We start from the raw sequence: 23967 nt of genomic DNA, 5'->3' as shown, positions 1-23967 counted from the left end.
GCAAGATAATTATCTTCAGCCTTCTATGGTGCAACAATAGTCAAACAATGAATCACATACTGGAGTTGTCAGGAGATGTGATTCCACCTTTCCAGCCTCTTCTGAACTGTTAAGTTGTATTTAAAAAAAAAGTCAAATTAGTATGTCTTGGCTTGACTTTTCTACTTACATGTCTAACATTACCATAAACTTCCACCACCTTAGAAACAGAAAGGAGATCCTGAATGGGATGATGAATACATAATAGCATCTGTTGAGATACACGGTGACATAATGTGATAGAAAGCACAGCAACAATAGCAGAAAAGCAAAGTCCTAGGCTACGGCTACGGCTACGGCTACGGCTACGGCTACGGCTACGGCTACGGCTACGGCTACGGCTACGGCTACGGCTACGGCTACGGCTACGGCTACGGCTACGGCTACGGCTACGGCTACGGCTACGGCTACGGCTACGGCTACGGCTACGGCTACGGCTACGGCTACGGCTCACCACCACTTACCCTAAAAAGGCCACCAGTAAGCAGGGATCTCCAGCGAGATATCCTCCACTACCAACCCTTAAATGAGGTCAGGGAAGGGTCGGATCCTGACTCCACCCATTCCAGTCACTCAGGGGCATTGCTTGCACCTGTTGCTTGCACCTGTGCTCCCCTGGGTTGGCCCTGCTCTCCCACAAGGTGTTCAATCACCGCTTCAAGCTGTGACAGCATTTCTGCTACAAGATGTGAGCCTTCTTTTTTAAAAAGTGTTTAAATCTTTCCTCTGGTGCACTGCTCATCTGTTGTATCCCAGGAAAATTTAGATGAATGTAAATCACAGCCCTCTAACCTACAGTGATTTGTATGTTCAGTGTATGTTATATATATATACACGTGTGGTCAGAATTGGTAATTATTACCTTATCAGGCTTTTGCAGGTGGTATTTAATAGATGTTTTCCCTTGGCTTAGGTGATGGATATTTGCAATCTTGGAGCAGGATCTGCTTTCTCTCCTGCTGCTGCATAGTTCCCAGGGGAAACAAATGCTGCTCTGAGACAGGCCAGGTCCTGCAGCGAAAGTGGGAAGATGCCACACTGCTCCTGTGAGAGATGATTTTCTTACACTATAGCATAATGGGAAAGGAATGTGCTAACAACACCTGGGTTGCAGACTTGAATAAATTTGATTCAGACATTGAGGAAACCATACCCATCCACACAAATTTACAAACAGAAACCCTCTGAATAGCATCAGAACCATTTGTTACTTCTGCAAGGACTTTAGGAAACTCAAAGAAGCCAACTTAACAGCCTGTTACAACTTGAAAAGCAGCTGCCTTTCGTGCAAAGCTGTGCCTTGCATTTGATACTGCAGAGGCACCAATGACTCCCACGACACGCAGCCTTTCTGCCATCTGAGCTTAGAAAATCAAGGCAGTGTAGAAGAACAGGCACCATCCATCCCAGTGTAAGGGTCACTGTAGTGCTGTGGGAAGAGGAAGGTATGGTAAAGTTCCCATAACTCAGACAGGCGTTACTAAGCGCTGTTGCTTAAACCTGTTTCCCTTGGGCTGTGATGGGAGTTGAGCAAACTTGCTAGGTCTGTGAGAAGCCATTTAAGCACAGTAGTGCTTTAGCGGGGTAGTGCTGGAAACCACCTTTTTAAAATCCGTGACGGTTGCCTTTCTCGGTTATTGGCTAAGTGAAGGGGGCTGTGCCCCAGCTCCCTACCCCTCCAAGGTAGCACCTCGGGCAGACAGATGCACGATGTCCTACATGCGCCAGCTTTGAGCTGTGCCGACAACACAGCGGCCCCAGGATCCTCTCGTTCCGTTCCGTCAGAGCCGGGAGGAAGCGAGGTCGCTGTTCCGCACGCTCGGCGCGACCACCAGGAGGTCACAATACATCCGAGAAGCAAAATGAGCGCATTTCCTTTCCGTCCCCGGTGCCCTCAGCACAAAACCATCTGGGAACCGGCGGGGAGCTCAGGGAGCAAACTGTGGCTTGCGGGAGGACGGCGCGGCTCCTAGGGCTGGCAGGGCTGCCTTGAACGAGGGGAAGGAGGAAAAAAAAAAAAAGAGAGAGAAAGAAAACCCGCTCCGGACAGGCTGGGCGGGTCCCCCTGCACCGCAACGCACCTCAGCGAGCGGGGAACGGCCGCGGGACACGGCGGGGGCTGCCCGGCACGGGCGGTGCGCTGCGGTGAGTGTGCGGGGCTGGGGGCAGCGGGCAGCGGGCCCGGCGCTGGGAGCCGGAGGGGGAAACTGAGGAAACAGGGCTGTTCCGCACAGGAAGGGCGTTTTGCCTGTGTTGTTTGGGGAGAAAAGCTGCTGAAAGAGGAGTGGCGTGTTGGTGGGGTTTCTCCTGTGTCTCTTCGTGGGGTAAGTCGCTTGCTGAAAGTGCTCTCGGTGCTCGCACTGCGGGCATCAGGAAGGATCAGGTCCCCGGGGCAGGTTTTCCCCGGGACGCAATGTGACGCTGGAGCAGCGGCCGGCGGCTCTGGGGCTGCCTGAAGCGGGGCAGGGCAGTGAAACAGAGACCTCACGGCCACCTCTGCTTGGCGGCACCAGCAGAAGTGGGACCTCATGCTGTGGTCTGGTGCGATCAGTAGGTGCAAGATGCAGCACTGCACTTTGTGATCGGTGTGACATGGCTTGAGAGTGGTTCATCATGTTACAAAACTTTTCTGCCTTTCATCTGAGATACTATATTCCTTTCTGATGGGCACAGAGGGATGGAGCAATGTTTTATCTGAACTGCTGTTCCTGTGCACAGGTATTTCTTCTGAAGATGTTTGGTTAATATTTGTAGCTCTGATGGCAGCAAGGCAGGACTGGGGTACTGGAGGTCCTGGGCTATAAAACTGACTCAAAGAGCTTTTGTAGCCTCTACATCTTCAGCTTACAGTGAAGGGAGCAACCTGCCACAGGATGATTGGTAATGACTTTAAGTTGCACGCGGTGGTTCAGATTGGATATTATGAAAATTTTCTTCTCAAAGAGTGGTGAGGCACTGGCACAGTCTGCCCAGGAAGTCACCATTCCTGGAAGTTCTCAAAAAACATAGAGATGTGGCACTGAGGGACACGGTTACTGGGTGCAGTGGAGGTGGGTCAGTAGTTGAATAAATAGGTCTTTGAGATTTTTTCCAACCTTGATGATTCTATAATGCTACGGAGGAGTTCTCTTAGGAGCTGCTATGTTAAATTCTTCAGAAAAGGAAGGCGTGTTGCTATTGGAGTCTGTTACATGGCCAAGCAAGATGAGTACCAGTGTTATCTTTAAGAGAACATTTCTATCAACGTGGTTTTAATGAGTGCTATAGGCCTAAACCATACCCAGTGCACCTCCTTTGGGCACAGATGTTTGGTGTGAGCTGCCAAGTGAGGACTGGGCAGGGAATGCTGGGACAGGTTTACAAAAGCACGGCTGCTTTCGTGAGGCTTTGAGTTTGCTTTGGTGGAGATAATAATGTTTTTTTACAGCTCTGACTGAAGTTACTTATTTTACCTTCATAGACTAAAACATAGTTTACCTTCATCTAGTTTTAATACCTAGTGCTCCCAGTTCTCCTTAATACCTTTGTAAGGGTTTTTTTTTTGGTCCTTGGGGAAAAGCAGAGAATGAAAATTAGGCATGGAAACTGGAAAGCTTTGTTTTTAGCACAATAGATGCTTCATACTGCTCCCATGTGAGAAAAAATGTTAAGTGTGATTGCCACAGAAGTAGTAAGAGATCAGAGAGCCAATGTCAGTAGTAATGAAACTCTGAGGACTCAACTCCCTGCTGGTGGATGATTCTGTTTTTGCTGCATGACAGGGGTATGCACATATAAGCATTTGGTGTTTGCACCAGCAGCATGCACAAGGGAAGCTGGGTACCTGTGCCTGCCTGGGGAGCCGTCCTTGTTTATGTAGAGCTCAACAGCAACCCTCCCTGCCTAAGTGTCTTCCTCTTTTTGTTGCTTGGAGCATTACAATATACGAAGAAAAAACTTTTTTCCCCTTCCGTACAAGTCAGACTGAAGAAGTCTGATCAGAAGCAGAGGAGTTTTGCTCTTCCTGAGATTGCTTCAGGCCAAATGACAGTCAGTAACTCCGAACTCTGTGTCACGCTCCCATTTCATGCTGTGTTGGTTCTCGCCATGACAGTAAGGGCTCCTGTGTGCCTCTGCAGCCTCCGAGGTATGTCTGTGCTTGCAACCCTCCTTACGTGGCGATGAGTAACAGGGAGAGGAAATCTGACCCGTGGAAACTGATGTTCAGCATGCTGATCTAGCTCATTTCTGAGTTTGTATTTTATGCAAAAACTGTGGTTTTCATAAGGACAGTTTTAGTCAGGCATCTGCAATAGGCTACTTGTTGAATGTTGGTTCAGTATCTTGGGGCTTGCCAGCAAAAAAAGTTCATTCAAATAGAGTGATGTAAGGAAGCATGCTTACTGAGAATTACTGGGGGAAAAAAGTACACCACAATATAAAAGTCAGTTCCCTGAATGCTTTGAGTATATCAGCAAAAAGGGTGGTTTAGTTCTCAAGCTTTATTGCTCCCTCCTTACACAACTGCATCCTTTCTTAAACAAGATTTCTCATGTCAATTTTCAAGTTAAATTCAGTCCCTGTCAACAAGGTGAACATTCAGAAAAGTATTGTTCTGGGAAGCATTGAGAAATTCTATGAACTCCGTGAGGAGCCTGCTCAAGTCTCCCTGCTGCCCCATGCTGTCCTATGCTGCACTCCTTGCTCCACAGAATTGCAATTACAATCCATAGCAATCGTACAATGGAGAAAAGAGCTGGGGGGGGGAAGAAAAGCGTAGATCCCCTTTAAACTAGGCTGTTGGGTGGGCCAGCTCCTTCTCTCCTATGGGCGATTATAATCCACTTATGCTGAAAAAAAGCAGCTTTGCTGCCAGAGCATGTACTTTCCATCCTGACACATAATTGCTGGGTGGGGGAGAGAGGTAGAGGCTGGCTGTGCAGCTGTAGGCAGGGAGGGAGCTTGGCCAGGAGTGCCATGTACCCAGCCATGAAATCCAGGTTTAGCAGGGATGCTCAGCTGTGTAAGCAAAGCCTTCTGCCCATTCACCCCTCAACAGGAGGAAGAAGAAAGGCAGGTAGCCAAGATCTGAGTAGGCTGAGGGATGGAGAGCCAGCCCAGGAGTGCAGTTATGACAGGGTTCTTTTTTTAGCTTGTTTTGGTTTCCACACGTGTGGGTCATACAAGGCTGGCTGAGCTAGTCTTGAATGTGAGCCTTGGAGCTGGGCTCTTCTGGCCCCTTAGCATCATTTTCTTGCTCTTCTTCCTATCCAGCAGCACTGCACTTCTCAGCTTTTTCCCTCCCAGCAGAATTTCTTGCTGTACCCAACTGGCTTTGAGCCACTACAGGACCTGGCTTTGTGGGCCTTGAGGGCTAACAAACAGCTACTACAATGTTACAGTGTGGATTCAGCCCTTCTGGGGTTGGATTGCCTGGCTCCTAGCTCAGCAGCCTCAGTAGTGTTGTGGTGCAGAGGCACAGGAAGTCAGGGCTGAGCCTGTTTGTCCAATTTGGTCTCAGAGTTCAAGATGGAAATGGAGAAGTGAGAATGCAGATGATCTGCTCAGAGCAGGTACATGGAGGAGGGAGAGTTGATCAACCCTGACCCAAGAGCTGCCGGTGTGAAGCAATTCAGGACAGCAAGTGTGCATCAGCTCAACACTAAGCCCTCCAAGGACCCAGCTCCAAAGCTCAGTGCATGGACAAGCTGCTGCTGTCATCAGGCTTTGGATCAGAGGTTTGAAGTGGCTGTGATGGCAGCTGGGCAGGAGAGAGGTGCTGCCTGCACACAGCTGGGTGATCTCTGCTTGTTGTGCCAATCGACCACTTCTGCTCAAGGACTTCATTTCCTGTTGCATCTTCATAGATTCTCCTCCCAGAATGTGGTAGTTTAACTTGTGGTTCTGCACTTTGTATCTTCCTGCATGCTCTCAGACTGTTTCCTGCATCTTCTCCTTCATTTTCTGTTTCTTGCATTAGCTCTCTGAACCCAGCTTCCCTAGCAAGTATTTCTACCTCGCAAGCTGCTTAAAGCAGCTGGATGACTTTTCTGAGACAGACCAATCCCAGACAGAGCCGTCCCAGCCCTTACACTTACGCAGCTGCTAATTCGACCCTAATCCATTTTAAAGGAGAGAGCTGGTCGGTGAGGATGGAGTCAGAGGAGGGAGGTTCTTGTCTGCCCATGTGTCTGCAACACTGACAGACCCACGGTGCCGTTCTCATTTTTTCTCATGGGAGGAGTTTTAACTCTTTCCTGATAGCTTCAAAGCTTATTATTTCAGGTCTTGAGCTTCTGTAATCATTTTACTGGGTAAGGAGGGGGGAGTTAACTATTTTAATCAATCCTTAATTTAGTTAACTGCATTATGTACCCATCTTCTGTCTGAACTTCCTCATTCATTCTCTTTGTGTTTTGCAGGCTTCCTGGCTGTGCTTTAGCAGTGAGTGACTGAACAGAGTCTTCTCTGCACTGTGGTGATCATAGTAATGTGAAGTTTAACGAGCACCTGCAAAATCGTGTAGCAGGTAAGTGTTCCAGAGGTCATTCTTCTTTCCAGCATTCACATAATTTGGGAGAGTCTCTTGATGGGCTCTTGCTAGGAGATCTTGCAGGAGAAATGCTGTAAGGGAAGTGATGTGGTTCATCATTTAGCAACCTATGTGTTATTTCCAGCAGTAAGGGTCAAAGACTACCTGATGTGGCAGTACTGAGAAGGTTCCATTGGTAAATGGCTTCAGTTTGGAAGTTCAGTGTTAAGAAGCTCTTGCTTCTGGTATTCAGTGTAAAATTTGTCTTATCTGGTTGTTTGGTATCGTAGGTGTCTAATCAGAGGGGAAGGCAGGCAGGAACTAAGAGGTACATGCTTTGCTGATAGCTGCTACTGCAATGCAGGAGAACCTGACAAAGGTACTTTACCCATACAGGGTGAACTGTAGATCCCCCACTCTTACAAGTGTCAAAGCTGGGGGGAAAGGCCTGGAATGCCTTGTATGTCAGAGGTGACAGACATCAGAGATAGCTGGATTGAAGTGAAACAGCAGCTTTTACAAGGCAGCAATGCACAGTTCTACTGGTCCAGATTATGCTTGTATGAAAATCCCTGAGAAACCCTCAGAAAGCAGAACTGCCCAGTGAAACCCAGAAGTCTGGTGGTATGACGTTGCAAGTGTGACTTGAGATACAGTAGAGGGAAGGGAGGGAACAGAGCTGGTGACAGCGGCAGCCACCAGAGCAGTAGTCCTGGCTGCCACAATGTCCTGCTGCAGCTCTAAGTACCTGTTACTTCACGTACTCCATGTGATTTAATTCCTTTTCTTATTTGTACTGGAGCTGTGTCTGTGTTGAGTGGTGTTCGTTCCCTTTTTCCCATCTCAGGTCAGACAGCTGCTCTGCACTAGCAAAGCTCAGTTCACAGCGTTCCCTGGCTAGCTTCTTGAACCAGCCTGGATCAAAGCTGTGAGAGCTGGCTCATTGCCACTGCCTGTGTGTAAATGAGTTTTTTTTTTCTCTTTTTCTTTTCCCTCCACCACGTTTCATTATTATTCCTCTTCCTAAGGCAGGTTTTTCTGGCTGATCTAGCATGTTATTTATATCAGCGATATGTGCTCCAGGGCGAGATGCTTTTTCAGCATTTACATGGCAAATATCTGATGCACCTCACTGCCATGCATGTGGCTTAGAAAAACAAGCATGGTGTTGGCAAGGATGAAAGCCACTGAGGCCAACTGTTGCAGAATTTAAGCCCTTTTAGGCACAGTCTCTGATTCATATGGTTACTTCAGTTGCCTGGCAAAAGAAAATGTACTGTCCCTTCATTTTCAAAACCAGAGGGAAGAGCATACAGAGAAGATGTTGGCGTCGGAGTAAGAAAGTGATATATTAGTTCTAAGGAGTCAGTTGAGCCACCTGTGTGACTATTTGCTGCATCTTTCTCTGAGTTCACCCAAGGGATGGTGGGTGCCATCAACTGAAAAGACACGGTCTGCTGCAAAAAAACAAATGAAAACAATGAAAATCAACTTCAGAGTGCCTTGCTTTCAGTTCTTCTGAATTGCAGAGGATTTGGTGGTGCTCAGGGAGAACGTGATTGTGAGTGAGAGCAAAAGGTTCCCACACTGTCTTCAGGAAGAGAAGTAACTCCTTAAGAAAAGATAGCATCTATATGTGCCAGAACCTCATGCAGGGCTTACACCTTTCTTTGGAGAAAGCACATACGGTGATAAGGAGAAATTCCTACAGATAGAGGTAGTTAAGCCCTAGTCTAGACTGTCTTGTGATGCAGAGATGAAAATTTGCTGGAAGCTTTTCAGAGCAAAATAGACTTGCCAAAAACCATCCAAACAGTGTAGGCAGTGAGTGTAGGCAGGAGAGACTGTATTGCTTTTTCAGAACTCTTTTATCTCTATTTTTCTATCCCTAAGCTCTTGGAGAATGTTGATAAATACTAGAAGTGGAGCTAAGGAGATGCTCTCAAGCATAAACTGAGACACTTAATCTGCATGATACAGGCATATGTTTGTGTTTATATCTGGATTCAAAATGCTTAGCTCCTAAATCATTTGTCCCCAAATGTTCAGGTATCTGACTGCTGCCAGTTTCAGATGAGAGTTAAATTTCTAACTGTCTCTGGAGATTTAGCAACAAAATACCTCAGAACTGTTGAAAATGTGAGAAAGAGCACTTGGATTTTCTGTAGTACAGCCACTCCTAAGCTGCAGGTGGCAAGCCACTTGTGATAATCAGAGAAGACTTTTGTCTTCTCACAGGCTAGGAGGGGCAAGAATTGAGATAGGTCTCTGTATTCTGGGTAGCTGTAATCAATCAGCCGATCCTCCATTACTGTGACACACCATGACATAAGTTACTTGGTAATTTAGGTAACTTAAGGACATAGAGATCTGCGACAGTCTTACCTGGACAGCTAGCCCTGCTCAAATTAAGCATCAACGCCACACTCTTTTGCAGCCAAATACAAAAGCCAATATGAAGCTGCTAGGATGATATCCATCCCAGCTCATTGAGCCAAAGCTGCTTGATGCTGTTGGAATGAGCACAGTTTATGATCTCAGGTTCTGAAGGAGTTACGAGAGGAAATGTCAACTGAAAAGGACATATCTGCATTGTAAGTCATCCCCAGCACGTGTTCTTAGCTCAGTCCTGTGTTTGCTGTTAGTCCTGGATGCTTTCAGTCTCCCATGCAGGGCTGGAAGCTCTTTGCTCCAAAGCTAAGCTCTGTGCAGCAGAGGGGATTTTTGTGCCCATGATAAGAGGCCCCACAGCTATGACTCACAGTTCCCATTACGTTATAAGTCAGTCTTCAAGTGTGCAGAGAGCCTGCCCCTTGGCTTTCAAACAAAGTTATCCTTTGTTGTGCTTATGTTATAAAGGAAGCAAACATCTGTGTTCACCCCACACATCCCAAATGAAAACCACGTGGCTTCACAGCCCTCACATGTTTGGTACTTTTGCTAACAGCACTGCATGTTGCATCACTCTTACCCATTAAATCTTCCCAGAGTTTTGCTTCCCAGCAATCACTTTACAAACTGTTCAGGGAAGGAAAAAGCTGAAAGGTCTTTTGTTGGTAAGCAGAGGGGACTGAGCAAAGAGCACATGAAGATTATTACATATAGTTGCATGTAGCAATAGTCTAGATTCTGAGTCACTCCCTTGGGTGGAAATGGCTCTAAGCTAGTGGAAATGTAGTACAAAGGTGGGATGATTTGTTTTCTTATAAGGGTTATTTTTCTCTTCTGGTTTTTTTTTTTTATTATTTTTATTAATTCAAACTGTTTTTGAAAAGCAGGGATAGCCAGCAGTACTTTGCAACCAACATATTTGTGTATGTACGTGTCACTTGGCAGTTTTTAAGTTTATGACTAGCAAGCCAAGAATGGGCTTATTGATTCCCAGAATATTTGTGTTGTTTCTGCTGTTCATTTCTAGAGCCACTGTGTAATGAAGTTAGAGAGCCTGATTCTTCCTGCAGATGCTGGCATGAAATGCAGACTGCCTCTGCTTAGACTGGGAAGTTATCCTAGGGAAAGCAGAGGAAGCAGTTGTGAGCGTAGCGAATTTCCTAGTGAGAACAGAGGAAGCCTTGCAGTAAAAGTGCTCTTTACTGCTCACTTCTTCTACACTCCACCCATTCCTGCAGAGGCTTTAATGGTCTGGTGTTTCTGCTTCATTTAAAGAGCTATATTGTATTTTATTAAAAAGCTGGGATTTCAGGCAATCAAAAAAAGCACTGTTTTTCATTTCTGTGGTGATGTACTTGCTACAATAGCTTTAAAATATTGTCCATACCCAACTGTTTGAATACAAACAGCTGTAACTAGTTATCAAAACAATAGTTCAATATTACAAAGACCATCAATCTCATCTAGTACTTCTGAGCTCTGTTTAAGCCCTATTTATTCTTGGGCCTGTTGATCTCCTGATGTGACTGTTATTTTGTCACTGAGTCAAGACTATGATGGAGATCTCAGATCAAGTGAATTCCCAGCCTACAATGACAATTTATTTTTACTGGTTTTGGTTCAGCCTCTCAACTGGAGGTAATTCAAGGCATGTGCTTTCTACTAGCCGTATAAGTGCTCGATGTTACAGGACCGAAATGGGGCCTATAGTGTCACATGTAAAACAATCATTCTGCAAGTTGCATCTGAGATGTGACTACATACACGTGCACACTTCTTAGATGTGCTGGAGTGGTGGATCCCTGCTGGGAAACCAGCTTTCTAGTAATATTTCCTCCAACTCTCTGCATATTGAAGCATCCATATAATTGACTGTTTAATATGCAGTTAAATCAGATATATAGGGATGCAGGCAATATGTTTGCCATAGGATAAGGAGAGTCAAAGTAACTGCTGCTTGATTTAATGACACTGCCTAAGTTTTCTTCACCTTCTTGGGAATTAACTGGGAGGAAGAAAAGGCAGGTTTAAACAAATATCTTGGCAATTGATCCCTTTTTGTGTTCACACCAGCTTTCCATGAGGTGACTGTCCCCTATGAATCAATGAGCCATGGCTGCCCACACATGCAAGGCTGTGTGACCAAGAGTGCAACAGCCAGAGCAGGTCCCATTGTGAGAATGATGGAGGCCATACAGCTTGTGTGCAGTGACATTATTCCTTACATTCTGGTTGACATTACAGGGCTTTTGGTAGAGCAGTGGGGTTTCATTGTCATTTGTGTCCATCTGTGCTGATGAAAGATTGTGCAAGGGACCAACCTGCTCCCATCACAGTTGGTTTGAGGAGGAGGAAGCTGGTGAGGCTGGTAAGCCAAGGTTTGTTTTGTTTTGGTTTGGTTTTTTTATGTCTTAGTGCGTGTCTTTTCTCCTCCTAAAAACACAAGTTTAGTCTACTCCAATTGTTTTTCTCTCAGTTAACAGACAAAATTTATTCAGCTTAAAAAGCCAAGCTGTTCCTGGCCAGCATCCTACCATAACAGCTGAGTGCGTGGGTGGGAGCCACATACACACTTCCTACCTTTCCCCTCACGCATCTTACAGCAAGCAGTGTGTTGCAGTTTGTGAAAACCCTTCCTGGCCATAGCAGGGGTAGCTGAGGCAGTGCACAGGCAGCCCTCATACTGCTTGCTGGTGAGAGCTGAGCTGGCCTGCAGAGTCAAATAGCAAAAGGATGTTGAGGCAGGGTGTTGAGAAACATACTCCTCATGCTATTAGTTTTATCTCCTGATCTCCATGGGCATTCCCTCTTGTGTCCAGCCTTACATAGAAGGAGTGAGTGGTTTGAGGGCATGATGCTAATTTAGCAACTATTGCAGCTGACCTTGACAGTGGCTGCTAGCTGCTGGTGATAGAAGTGAGGCCAGAATCATGTTCTTTCTGTGTATATGGGAATGAGGTGGTGTTGCTGAAATGCTGAGTTAGAAATACCCAAACGAAACCCCACTCATAGATGAAACTGAAAATCTTGCAAGTACATTATTTCTTTAGGTTTTGGAAAAGAGTACTAGAAGGCATATAACTGTATATGCCAGAAAGAGAACTCTGTACTATCCAGGTTTTAGGGGGAGGGGAAGAGGGGTTGTGGGATATTATGGCAACATCTTACAAATGCATATGTGTGCAGAGAAAGCTAAGCAGGAGGGAAGAACTTCTAATCTTAAGTGCTTCTGCAAGAAGAAAAGAAATAGTTTATTCTACTTTTAGTCACAGTTTTCTCTGGAAAGTTAGAGATTCAAACTGCAGTAAGGAGGAGTTTGAGACATGAGGAAAAGCTTCCTGATGGCAAAGATAATGAATGACTGGAAGACGTGCAAGAGGCTCCTCAGCTGCCCTAGGGCAAGTTGGGCACTCCTCTGCTTGGAATGGTGCTAGCAAAGTCACTGCTTGCTGGGAGCTTTCTGGGTCCTTCCTGTGCAGCCGGTAATGTAATGTATCTACTGGTCCTGAGGCCAGTACAGGCCACACAGTAGTGTCTGCCTCCAGAGCAATGTCAGTGCCACTCATGTGCTTATCCGCTTCAAATCTCACCATCTTTGGGAAGGGAGGGCTCCCTAGTCCCGTACACAGGATGAGCATCAGCATTTCCTTGGAAATAACTGATCTGGTGACCTCACAGGAAAATATTGCTTCCGAATGTCCACAGCAGACCTGTTGGGCAGGATGTCCGACTGGGGCTGTGCAACTGACCCCACTGGCACCACAACAGGCCAGGGACAGGATGTTCACAGATGTTGAGAAGGCTGATGTTCTCAATCAAGCTGCAAAACAATAGTTACTGGACAAGCAGCCTTGTCCAACTGCTGTCCTGTGGCCTTGCAGCTAACCTGGAGTGGGGCTTCCTAAACATTTTTGAGAAGGCAGTCACGTTGTATGTATTTCTTGCAGTCCTGAGCAGGCCAGATGGCTAGGTCTACTTTTAGATGTGGTCTCACCATTCAGACCTCTACACCTCATGCATTGGTGTATTCAGTCCTTTCCACTGATTGCTTTAGTAGAGATGCAAAGACAGAACCTGTCTCCACCAGTTCACGTTCAACCAGCTGTGACAGTAACTCATCTCATGAATGTTCTGCACACTGCTTATAAGCTTTATCTATAGAGGGTGAAACAACAGCACAAGTTTGTGCTGTTCAAACTCTGTATTGCTTTTTGTGGCTGTGTTTTTTTTCTGGCTGGGCTGCATGTGCTGCAGGTGACTGCATGCAAGAGAAGGGAAGGTAGGAGCCTTTGCCAGTCCTCCATCTAGAGTTGGGCTGTGCTGGCTGCTGTCAAAGCAATGCGTAGAAGCTCACGATGGAGCAGAAAATGGAGTACTTCCATTGCTGTATATGTCTGGGGACATTGCGGCAGTAGGGTCTGGGCAGGTAGCAGCCATCTCGAGGATTCCTGTCTGAGCCCCTAGGCTCTTGCTGTCTATGCCAGGAGCTATCCCCGCTTGAAAACTAGATCTGATTACATGTGTTAATACCTATGCAGCCAGGCAGGAAAAGTAGACTGGTGCAATTTGTCCTTGGTCACCTTAAGGCTTTGTTTCAATGTGTCAGTTTCTGTGTGTTTGCCTCAGCTGCAGGGCTACTCCAACCTCCCCCAGGGTCCACTGCCTTGCCAACCACATTTGGCTGACTCCAGTGGACCTGGAAACTCTTGTTTCAAGATAAAATACTTGGGTGTTATGCCTCCCATGAGCAACTCTGCCTGCAGTGTCCATTCCCTCAGGTAACCTTCAGGCCCCAACAAAGGCAGTGCTGGCATAGAAAGCCTCACTTGATTCCGGTCTGAAATTCTTCACCATAATGGTACTCGTCTTCTGCCCACCCCAGAAAATGCTTCTTCAGTAAAAATGGTGTCTCAAGAATCAGGCAGGTTTGACTGAAGTCCTGTCAATACCAATTCCTCAGTTCCTGAGAAAGCTCAGCTCAAAGCTGAAGAGCACCATGTTGACATGAAAGAGGCCAGATGATGAGTGTGGCAGCCTCAAGGGCTGGGAAAGAAACTAAAACTTAAATTACTTCTACCCCTCCTGAATTTGGAGGAAGGCTTTTAGGGTAAGTTTGTCATCAGACTATAAGGGTACTTGATGTGTGCTCTGTTATTAAATGTGTACAAATAAAATCACACTCTGAATTATTTTGTTGTTGTTCTTCTTCTTAGCACAAAACAAGCAAAATTTGAGCAACAAATTCTCAGTAGCTAGTGACAAAGACTGCTCTAATACCTTTACTGTTGTATTCCCCTCTCTAGAAGTACATTTGCCTTTTTCCATGAGTATCGATTCAGCACTTCTATCCCTGAAGCTTGATCTGTGAGCTGGAAGAAAAACTGCCCTCACTATCTGTCCTGAGTCAGAAAAGGTCTTTTGATTGCTCTGTAAATATTGATAGGGAGATGGTAGAAAAACAGCAGTGTCAGTGGTGTGAGGTTGACTAATTAAAGTGCATCTTTCCAAGTTTTTGTCAGGAGCAATAATACTGCTATGCATCTCTACAGTTTCCATTTCTCTTTCAATTTGTATGCTTCTTACAGTTCAGAGCTTGAAGTCCTCAAGTAACAAGTCCTTGAAGTAAGAGGAAACAAATTTCTCTCTCAAGTATATACCTGCAGAGGCAGCAGTGTTTGCAAACTGGAGAAGAGCATAGTGCTTCACGAAGGGCTTTCAGCAAACTTAATTCTGGAATATTTTTTATACTGAAAGTGTTCATTTTTATCTTGACTAGGTCTTCATAGATACAGCACAAGCATTTTCAGGCTAAAAGGCAATTTGTTTTCTGTTGCAGCGGGGAGGGAATCGTGGGGCACCCAAAAGCTCAGCAATGAGGGAGTGTGGCTGAGCAGGCCTGAAACGTTTGAGTGTGGAATTTGTTTCTTCCCAGCAAGAAAGTCCAAGAGTAGTTTGGTGTCTGTTCTGCCTATGTCTCTCTGTGGTCAAAATATGCAGCAGAGTCCTTTGTAGACCTCAAGGATAAAAAATTATATGTGTTTCCCTGAAAACCCTGGTTTCAAAAACTTGTCACCTTTCGAAGAAAACAGCTCCTAACCAGGTGTAGTTACTATCACTTTTTCAAATATCTGCTTTTCTTGCTGCCTACCAAAGTGAAACACAATGCGGAGCCACCTATTAACTGCCTTTTGTGTCAGCCAAATTGGAGGAAATAATCGAGTATATCGTAAATGACATCTCAGAGTACTTCAGAGCATTACTGAACCACATTCAGTGGCCTGACTTGGGTTTTTCTAATTCAAGAATCAAAGCTTCAGCTTGCTCCTATCTGCCTTATTGCTGAGCACCAGCCAGAGCATGTTTTGCTTCCCATGATTCAAAAATTTAAGGGGAAAATAATTCTGAGAGAAAATATAGCAGTATAAGAGGCCTTTGGGGAAAGAAAGGAGCCTCAATGAAGGAAAAATATTCTCCATGTCTTCAGAGAAGATGGCAGCGTTGCCTTTTCCCTTCCCTCTCAGGTCTTCCTGCATCATTCAGGACCTGTTGTGGCACTGGTTGTGATGCTGTAGCAAAGAGGCTCCTTCAGGCTTGGAAGAATGAGGTATGACTTGCCCAGGAGCTGAGCAGGGAGAGCCACAGGTGTTCCTGGGGAAGACTTTGAACATACAACCTGCTGCTGGATGTTGCTGATGGTTGTTTTTAATGGCAACAGAACTATCAGCTGCTTTTATCTCCCTGAGTCCTCATTCCCACCTGGAGCAGGGATGGTACATGCCCCCTCACTTCTCAGGCCTGTTTGGAGATATCATTAACCTTAGCATCCACCAAGTGCCAGTCACTGAAGCAGTAAGTGCCAAAAAAATGCACAGGAGGAAACCAGTCACTCTGGGGTTGGAGGTGGGTTTGGAGGAACCTTTGGAGCCCTGGGACTATGGCAAGAGAGAGTGCAGAATGTTGCGAGATGTTAACCTGTTGCAGAGTATGGACAATGACTGTGGTTTGAATGGAAAAAGAATAGTGTGCCCAGAAAATTGGAAAGGATGCTTTGGAAATTTGCCTTCTTAAAACCTCATGAATTCTTTTATTTTGTTTTTCATGCATGAAATGTTGCTAAATTTGATGTGTAGATGAAACAATGGTGTTTCTTTTTGTTAGTCTCCAGCTTGGAAACATTTGGACTCCCTCTCTGTTCCTCGCACAAAACTGTCTCATCCAGAGCAGGCATAAATATTTTTATCAAGCTTAAATTGCTTGGGCTGAAGTTGAAAGCAAGTAAAGAGAGCAGCTTTTATAACATAGGGAAGACTGGACCGCCCTAGCAGGCAGTGCCACTGGTTTCACCTGCATGAATTAGTCTTCCCGTGTTAGCCAGGAAAGCTGTCTCTGATGAGATGTGGGAATGCTCTGCCTGTGCCACCCTTGGAGCTGACAAGGGCAGGTTCCACTGACCTAGGCCACTGAGCATCATTAACCTTCAGCCCAAACTGGATTTCATGTTAGCCTTCATTTTCCATTGTAAACTGCTACAGCAGTTTTGATCAGAACTTTCTCAGTTTTAAGGCTGAGAACAGATGTCTCTTGCAAATTCATGCTATCCTGAAGATGTTCTCATTTCCAGTTTTCATCCTGATTTGCCTCCAGATGTTGATGCCTGTGTAGCTTACTGGGGAATGACGTAGTGTACGTGCTTCATATTCTAGTCCTGCAAAATCAGCGGGGATATTCTTAACTTTTCAGTGCAGTACAAAATGAATTCAGTTGAGCTGGCCAGCACTGGGCTGGAGAATTGCTGGCCTGGTTCCATCTGCTTTGGAGCAGGTAGCCTCTGGAAGCAGTGTGGCCATGTTCAGCTGGGCACGGGAGAGTTTTGAAGGGTGCAAGAACATGAAAAGAAAGCCAGCTTCTTTCAGCCGTATGCACTCGAGAAGTATTATAGTAACATAAAACATCTAAGCAAGATTGGGGCAAGACAAAGGAACGATGTTGTACTGATCAAGACTGCTGCAATGGCCCCTTGGCCATGTTATTTTTAGGCTTGGAAAGCTCATATAGCCTGCAAGAGCATAGCACTAAGGAAAGGATCTCACCAGGGCTTCCTGCCCTGCCCCAACTAACCGATAAAGCCTTTTGCAATGCAGGGTGAGTCCAGTTTATTTTTAAAATGTGGCCAGACATGGAGCTCTCAGAATAACTGGAACATCCAGCTTTGGGTATTAATTCAGCTTTAATTCATTGCCTGATGATTTGAAGAGTTAATATAAATGTAAAAGGGACAAGAAAGGCCAGCAAACTATCTTCAATGCAAAGTCTGTGTAAGGGTGTGCATCTGTATACGTACAGAGGATCTAAAAAAAGGATTGTTAGTAAATGTTACACTGGGAGGGGCACTTCACATTATCCTGAGTACTGTGTGAATTTTCTTTCTGCTTGGACAATGCTATTCAACCCTGTTCCTTTGCCTTGTTAATTGAGTCCCAAACCTCTTATAAGCAAAGATAATCAAGTGCCAGAGGATACAGTTCCTATGCATAGTGAGCGCTCACAGTAAGGGCGCTTAGGTTTCTGCCACTCAGCCTTAAAGTTTGTGATGCACTAACAATAACAAAGCCCAGTGGAATAGATCTGAGTTTGTTGCATGCTCTGTGAAGACATGAATGAGACTGTCAGAGATGTTCCCCTCCTTGCCTAGAGTCTGGGACAGCAGGATTAATAGTGATTAATAGTAAACACCAAAAGTAAACAGTCTGATACTTTTAAAACCGCTGGGTTAAAGGAAATCCTTTCCAGTTTAAAAATGTTTTTCCACGTACCGCAGTCATGAGGCGTTCTGGGGGCTGGGAGGATTTGCCACAGGCTGATCCTAACTCTTTCTGTAGAACCTGCTTGGAAAAACAAAACCACGCTGGCTTGTTCCTACCCAGGTACACACAACCAGCATTGGTAGTGAAGATTGCTCTGACTTAAGTGTCTGTGTGGATCCCACACACATATGTGATTCATGTGGAAGGTAGCCAGAGTAGCCTGCCTATGCCATTGCCACATCTGCTTTACTTCTACTCCAGCTTTATGGTGAGGGCAAATAATAATCATCTCCAACCCTGTCTTCTTTTTATATCTGGGGAGGTCCTGCCACAGTACCCCAGCAAATTTGCAGTGGGTTGACAGTAGCGAGTGGCTTCATCATTCTGTTTTTCAAAGGTGATATAATGAGAAGGATCCTTTCATCCTTACCATCCACAAATAAAGTTTGATAAAGTCTCTTTGAGAAGCTTAGTTTCTAGCCTGTAGAAACAGGAATGGGCTTAAGAACCCAAGCACTTTGTATAGGGTTGGAAAGGATGCTGTATCTTTTATTCAAGAGGGGATTTTTAACTTTTTCTTCCTGAGAGAATATACCCTGAATCATGGGTCATTCTGCCTTTTTGCTCTTTCAGTGAAGGAACTGCCATGCCTGTGGGAATCTTCCGAGTGTGCCTAGTGGTGATTACAGCTATTGTCAACCACCCACTCCTCTTCCCTAAAGAGAATGGCACTATCCTTGAAAATACAGAAGAAATCATCCAGAAGATGAAGGAGCGGGAGGAGATCCTTCGGCTAGAGAAGTTGCGCTTGGAACAGGAAATTGAAGGTCAGGAAGCTGCACAGAAGGTTCTGGAAAAAGCAGCAAAAGTAGTGGAGGATGTCAAAGAGGAAAAGGTCCAATGGGATATGTGGACTGCTCTTTCCATGGTCATCTTCCTATTGATCGAGCTCTGGAGGCAGGATTTCCAGGAGGGGAATTGGCAGGACACAGGAGCAGATGAGGATGACATGGCTGTCCTGGGGAAAGCATTTAAAGGAGTGGCCTTCCCTGACAAGGCCATCTTAGCTAGCTTCTATGAGAAGCGTATCCTGGGTACCACTGGAGACATGGCCAGGATGCGGGAGATGGTGGAAGGCTTTGCAGATGACCTGCTGGAGGCCTTGAGGAGTGTTTGTAACCGGGATGCTGACATGGAAGTGGAGGACTGCATGGGTGTGGGAAGCATGTATGAGAACTGGAGAGTGCGTAAACCTTTTGTCTGCGATCTGATAGTGCCTTTTGCACCCCCAGAGCCATATTGTTTCCGATCTCAGATATGGTGCTCTGGCAATTCTTTTCCCCCAGATGAACAAGGTTATGGCACTATCAAGGTATGCAGGGCAGATGAGGATGAGACAGGTTGCATCTGTGACAAGACTAAACTAGGAGAAGATATGCTGTGCCTCCTCCATAGCCAAGGCAATACTACCAGACTCAGCAGTGAAATGGAAGACCTCCTGTGCTTCAAAAATACACAATATCTGGATGCTGACCAAGTCATGAAGTGGTTCCAGATTGCAGTCACCAAGGCCTGGAACAAAATCTCCCACAAGTATGAATTTGACCTGTCTTTTAGCCTCTTGGATTCTCCAGGAGCCCTGAAGATAAAATTTAAATCGGGAAAATCAATTGCCTTCAACCTCACCCCTGTGGTGCAGTACGAGAACTCTGATGTTTACTTCATCTCTCATTTCCCTCGGAACTGCCTGGCAGCAGACCTCCCCTCCAGCACTCACTGGTTTCTCACCTTTGCAGTGTATGAGAGGAGGTTCATACAGATGATCTCCAAAATGCTGCCTGCCAATGCCTGCCATGTCAGCTGCCTTCAGATCCTCTCCTTCCTCCACGGGAAGCAGTGCAGCCTCACAGGTCCAAGTGGGCTCAGCAACTACCACCTGAAGACAGTGTTGCTGCATCTGCTGCAGACACGTCCAAGTCAGGACTGGGCCCCAGAGAAGTTGGAGGTCCGTCTACAGGACATGCTGAAATTCCTGGAGAAATGTCTGCATGAGAAGAAGCTCTACCACTTCTTCATCGGCAATGGGAAGGTACCAGCAGAGCTGGGCTTCCCCATCATATTCCAGAGGGCTGAACCTCTCAACCTTTTCCGTCCTTTTGTTCTACACAGGGATGTTTACAGAAAGACAATTGACACATTCCATGAGATGCTCAGGAACACATCTGCACTGATAAGCGAGTACATGGTGCACATTCCCAATGGAATCCAAAAGGAATCTGTTTAACCAAAGCCAGCGGAAAACACTTGTTCCTCTAAGCACAAATCCAGAGTGCAGCTTTCCAAAGCGTTATGGAGACAACTGACTTTGCCAGTGCAGCTTGTTGTCTGCAGCTGAACCATGTCTGTGTCATGGTTTCTGCAGTAAGGAAGAAGGGATGGGGGGAGAATAGAGAGAAACTGGAAGAGATGGTATAAAAGTAAGTTTCTGCTCCACAGTTGGACTGGCAGGGTTTTATACAGCTAAGAATATATTTTTCTACTGTGCCTCCGTCATGCTACAGAGGTGATGAGCAATGAACATGGCTAATTTATTCTGGTGCCTTCAAAGTGGTGGCGGTCTGCTTGCAGACAGGACACCAGAAGCTCTGAGACCTATGGGAGGTGCAACGTGAGCCTCAGCTGGGAAGGAGAGTCACTACTGAGGTCATGCAAAGTTCTAGACTGGATGGAGATCTTTAAATCCAGCACAACTCTTTAATTGAAAGGGAACAGTGGGTTTAAAAAGTGCATTTTGATAGGACTTGCAGCACTAATTTAAACAGTCCTGTCCATCAAAACCACTCCTGAGCTCCAAATATTTTTTCTCTTGGAAGAATATGACAGAACAGTCTGCAGGATCAGTGTCTTGAGACCATTTCATTTGTGTTTTCCATTTTCTTCAAAGCACAATGAGTGGATTTTATTCTTGGCCGTTTTCCATGGATGAACGGCTAGGAGCCTTATTTACGTCATATAAGAGAGAAATGCTTTTATTGGGTTCTGGCTTTTGGTTTATTTGTTTGCTTTCCTTATCTCCAGGCAGCAAGTCTGAAAACTAGCAAAGAGAAATGATTGCTGCAGGGTTTGCTTTTACTAAAGAGGAAACTCCTCAAAATTATTCTGGAATAAGCCCAATCTCAGGAGTCTGATACCAGCAGAAAACTCACTATCCAAATGAGAGAGTGTAGCTCTCAGCATGGTTTTAGTGAGGCCAGAACAGCAAGATGGCCCTGAATCAGGAGGAGAGTTGCAGGAGGTGTACATGCGGCAGAGCATGGCAGTGCTCTCTGCAGCTCTCTTGTGGTGTCATTCCTTTCTGCTGCCAGGTACCCAAGTATAAGCTACCTGTTTGACTCATTATCAGGTCTTCTCAATTCATCTCAAGGCTGCTGCTTTGATGATGTTTACTCTTGGGAACTACAGGTAGCAAACTATAAATTTTTGTATCCTCTCTTCCTTTTTCCTTGTACAAACCATTTCTCCATATCCTTCACATCTGCTTATGTCTGTATCCCCACCATTGAGGGACATTTTCTACACCAAAGCAAAGAAAACTGCACCGCCCATTTCCACAGGCCTGCAGGGAGGTCGTGCTCAAGTAGCTGTGGTCTGAGTTGCTTCTAAAATTGTCCTTAGCCAAGTGAGAGAAAAATGAGTATTTCTATGTCATTTCCTGTCAGGCATCTAAATTTAGACTATCCAAAGAACAGAAACAAATTTGTGACCCAGGTCTCTGAGGAAATGACACACAGGGTTGGAAAATAACTTTTATGTAAGGTAGAAAAGGCTATTTAACAGGATAATCAAACTTCTCTCTTAAAATGGAGGAACAAGGCTGTGTAACACCAGCCCTACAAGCATGTAAACAGGCCAGATCTTGCCTTTGCACACCCAAAGCACTGCTGCTTAGACTCAAAGGAAACCTAAACTGATAAGTGCACTGAATCTTTTGTCCTTCATTTTCTGCATGTGTGTGCATGTTTGCTTTTAAACTCAAACTCACCCTGAAGTATTCCCATGGGGTTTGCTTGAACCCAGGCTGGAGCTGAGCCAAGGTATTTATGGATTTGACTCCCCTGGAAGCAAATTGCTGGGTACAATTTACCTATGCGTATGCAATATACTCATTTTGCTCTGAGCATCTTTTATGAGATTTGGTCTCTGCATTTAGGCTACGAGGAAATGAGCTGTGCTACAGTAAGCCCCAGGGCAGAGGTCTTTGCCAGCCATATATCAGTATATATACTAGAGTTAGATGCTTGTTCCATCTGGAGTGATGTGGGCAAACAGTATTTCTCTTGAGCAGACCTTTGCAATGCCACATTGTGAAGAACATAATTTCCTGGACTGCCTCATTTCTCCTGTATTAAATCTTTTGCACACCAGGTATAAGGCCTTTCAGTAAAAGGCCAAACTCAGATTTCATTAAAGAGGTTTATTATGAGACAGTTCAGCTCCATCAGATGTCAGCCAGTAAAGTGTCCTAAGATCTTTTAGTGCCACCCACATTTAGTGCTGCCATGACTGACATCTTGCTGGGCATCCATAGGAAGCAGCTTTAAAGGGAGAGAGTGGAGGTGAGGTTTTGTGATTTTAAGTGAGTAATGTTCTTTTAAAACAGCGTATAGCACAAGTAATGAATGCACATCACTTGTAATACCCTGATCTCCATAAGAGATCCTAAGGAAGCATAAACAGATCTCCTTCTTGTGTCTCAGTGCCGTTCTTGCTATTTGCTGACCAGAAGAATTATGCAACTGAATTCCTATTGCCTCTTCTGGTTTCCAACCACTCCCTCCACCCTCAACTTGTGGTTTTAATACTTTATTATAGGTTCTGTCAAAGCAATGGAATTAGTAGTGCCTTGATAACAACCACTGATGTACAACATAGCCTCAGGAGCCGTTCACCTTTAGGAAATGTCTTGGTCTTGGTTATTGTTACTGTTCAGGAGGCCAATGTCCTCTAAGGGGAGCTGTTAGTTCACTCTTTATAACGTGCCAACCATAGAATATGACTTCCTCCCTCTCTGGTTTGCTCTGTATACAGGTCTTACAGGGCTGTAAAGATGGATTTCAGCAAAGGAAACCAAAACTTGTTCGTCATTCAAGTAAAAGGATTTGGTGTTTGTTCACCATATGTTTTTAATGCAAAGCCTTTGCAATGTTTTCTCAGTGGTGAAGAAATGAGAATTTACTCACTTTTAACAGCTTAGCTGCTGGTCACTGAGTTCTTCTCATAGGATCCCATGTGATAAATGGCTTTATTTATTACCTGTCTTTTTTGTAGGATTTTTCTTCTGGGGTGTAGTTCAGAAGTACAATTGTAGTATGAATAGCCATCTTGGCAATGCAGATGAGATGGGTAACAATATCATAATTTTCCACCTGATTTCTTCCTTGATTCGTGATGCTGTATTTGAACCGCTGCTTTTATAGCAGGACACTGTTGAATTTGTATAGATCTTCTCTTGCAGCTTTATTTGTAATAAAGGAATTCTTGTACAAAATCTAAGTAAGTGTGGCCTGTTTTATTTCTAGTTTCCCAAAACATGTTTCTGCGATAGCAGAAGGGTGGAGCTGGGAGACACCTGGTGCAATCCTAGCACAGTAAGCTCAGTAGCAAGACTCCCTGTGATGTTCTAATAATGTTGGAGATCAAGCCTTAAACATTTGGAGACATTTATGGCTGGAGATTTATCTAGTGCACTCAAACATGACTACATGTTAATGCTCAGTTGGTATGTGAAGTCACTGTCCCAGGAAGTCCTTCACTTCTTCATCAAAAGAGATAGATAGAGAAAATGGCACAGAGCAATGCAGCAGTGGGAGGGGATCACTGATATACAGTTTCCAGGGCCGCCACTCAGGTCTTTCAGTGCATACTGATGAGACTGAGTGAACCAAGAGGTTTGATCTTAGTTCAAGCAAGCATGCTCAAAAGCCAATCTTAAGTTGATCCATCTCTGTCTCTCTCTCCTTCAACCTTCAGTTTCTTTTGAAACTAAAATTCCCAAGAGAAACATCACCAACAAAGGATGCTTTTTGACTTAAATTTGAAAGTAGCATCCCTTATTCCTCTACAGGCATCTCTAATCTCAGCTTTTATTACCACCTTATAATAATCCCCAAGAAGAACAGTAAATTTGTAGTGGTGTACTGTGACACTTTTTCAGCGCATTGA

At 45.1% G+C, this 23967-nt stretch overlaps 1 protein-coding gene across 4 annotated transcripts; it reads left to right on the top strand.

The window, feature by feature from the left end:
• The first annotated feature begins 1681 nt into the window (after window positions 1-1681).
• On the top strand, window positions 1682-23298 carry ITPRIP (inositol 1,4,5-trisphosphate receptor interacting protein). Of its 4 annotated transcripts, none has more exons than XR_014884896.1 (3): window positions 1682-2184; window positions 6441-6547; window positions 15463-18357. XR_014884896.1 is itself a non-coding variant. In XM_010714686.4 (3 exons), exon 3 carries the CDS (start codon window positions 18392-18394, stop codon window positions 20027-20029), a length of 1638 nt encoding a protein of 545 aa, XP_010712988.1. In that variant the 5' UTR covers window positions 1709-2184; window positions 6441-6547; window positions 18379-18391; the 3' UTR covers window positions 20030-23298. The 4 variants fall into 4 exon arrangements, 3 of the variants coding, with proteins under 3 accessions (XP_010712988.1, XP_085086238.1, XP_085086239.1); XM_010714686.4 differs by lacking the exon at window positions 15463-18357 and adding an exon at window positions 18379-23298 and having other exon boundaries at window positions 1709-2184; XM_085230112.1 differs by lacking the exons at window positions 1682-2184; window positions 15463-18357 and adding exons at window positions 2218-2363; window positions 18379-23298.
• The last annotated feature ends 669 nt before the right edge of the window (window positions 23299-23967 follow it).

This window comes from Meleagris gallopavo, chromosome 8 (assembly GCF_905368555.1).
Source record: "Meleagris gallopavo chromosome 8, MGAL_WU_HG_1.1, whole genome shotgun sequence".
NCBI lineage: Eukaryota > Metazoa > Chordata > Aves > Galliformes > Phasianidae > Meleagris > Meleagris gallopavo.
This window is presented reverse-complemented; position numbering and strand designations above follow the sequence as displayed.

Coding starts and splice junctions, on each gene's coding strand:
- ITPRIP (XM_010714686.4), top strand. CDS start 18,392: ATGCCTGTGGGAATCTTCCGAGTGTGCCTAGTGGTGATTACAGCTATT.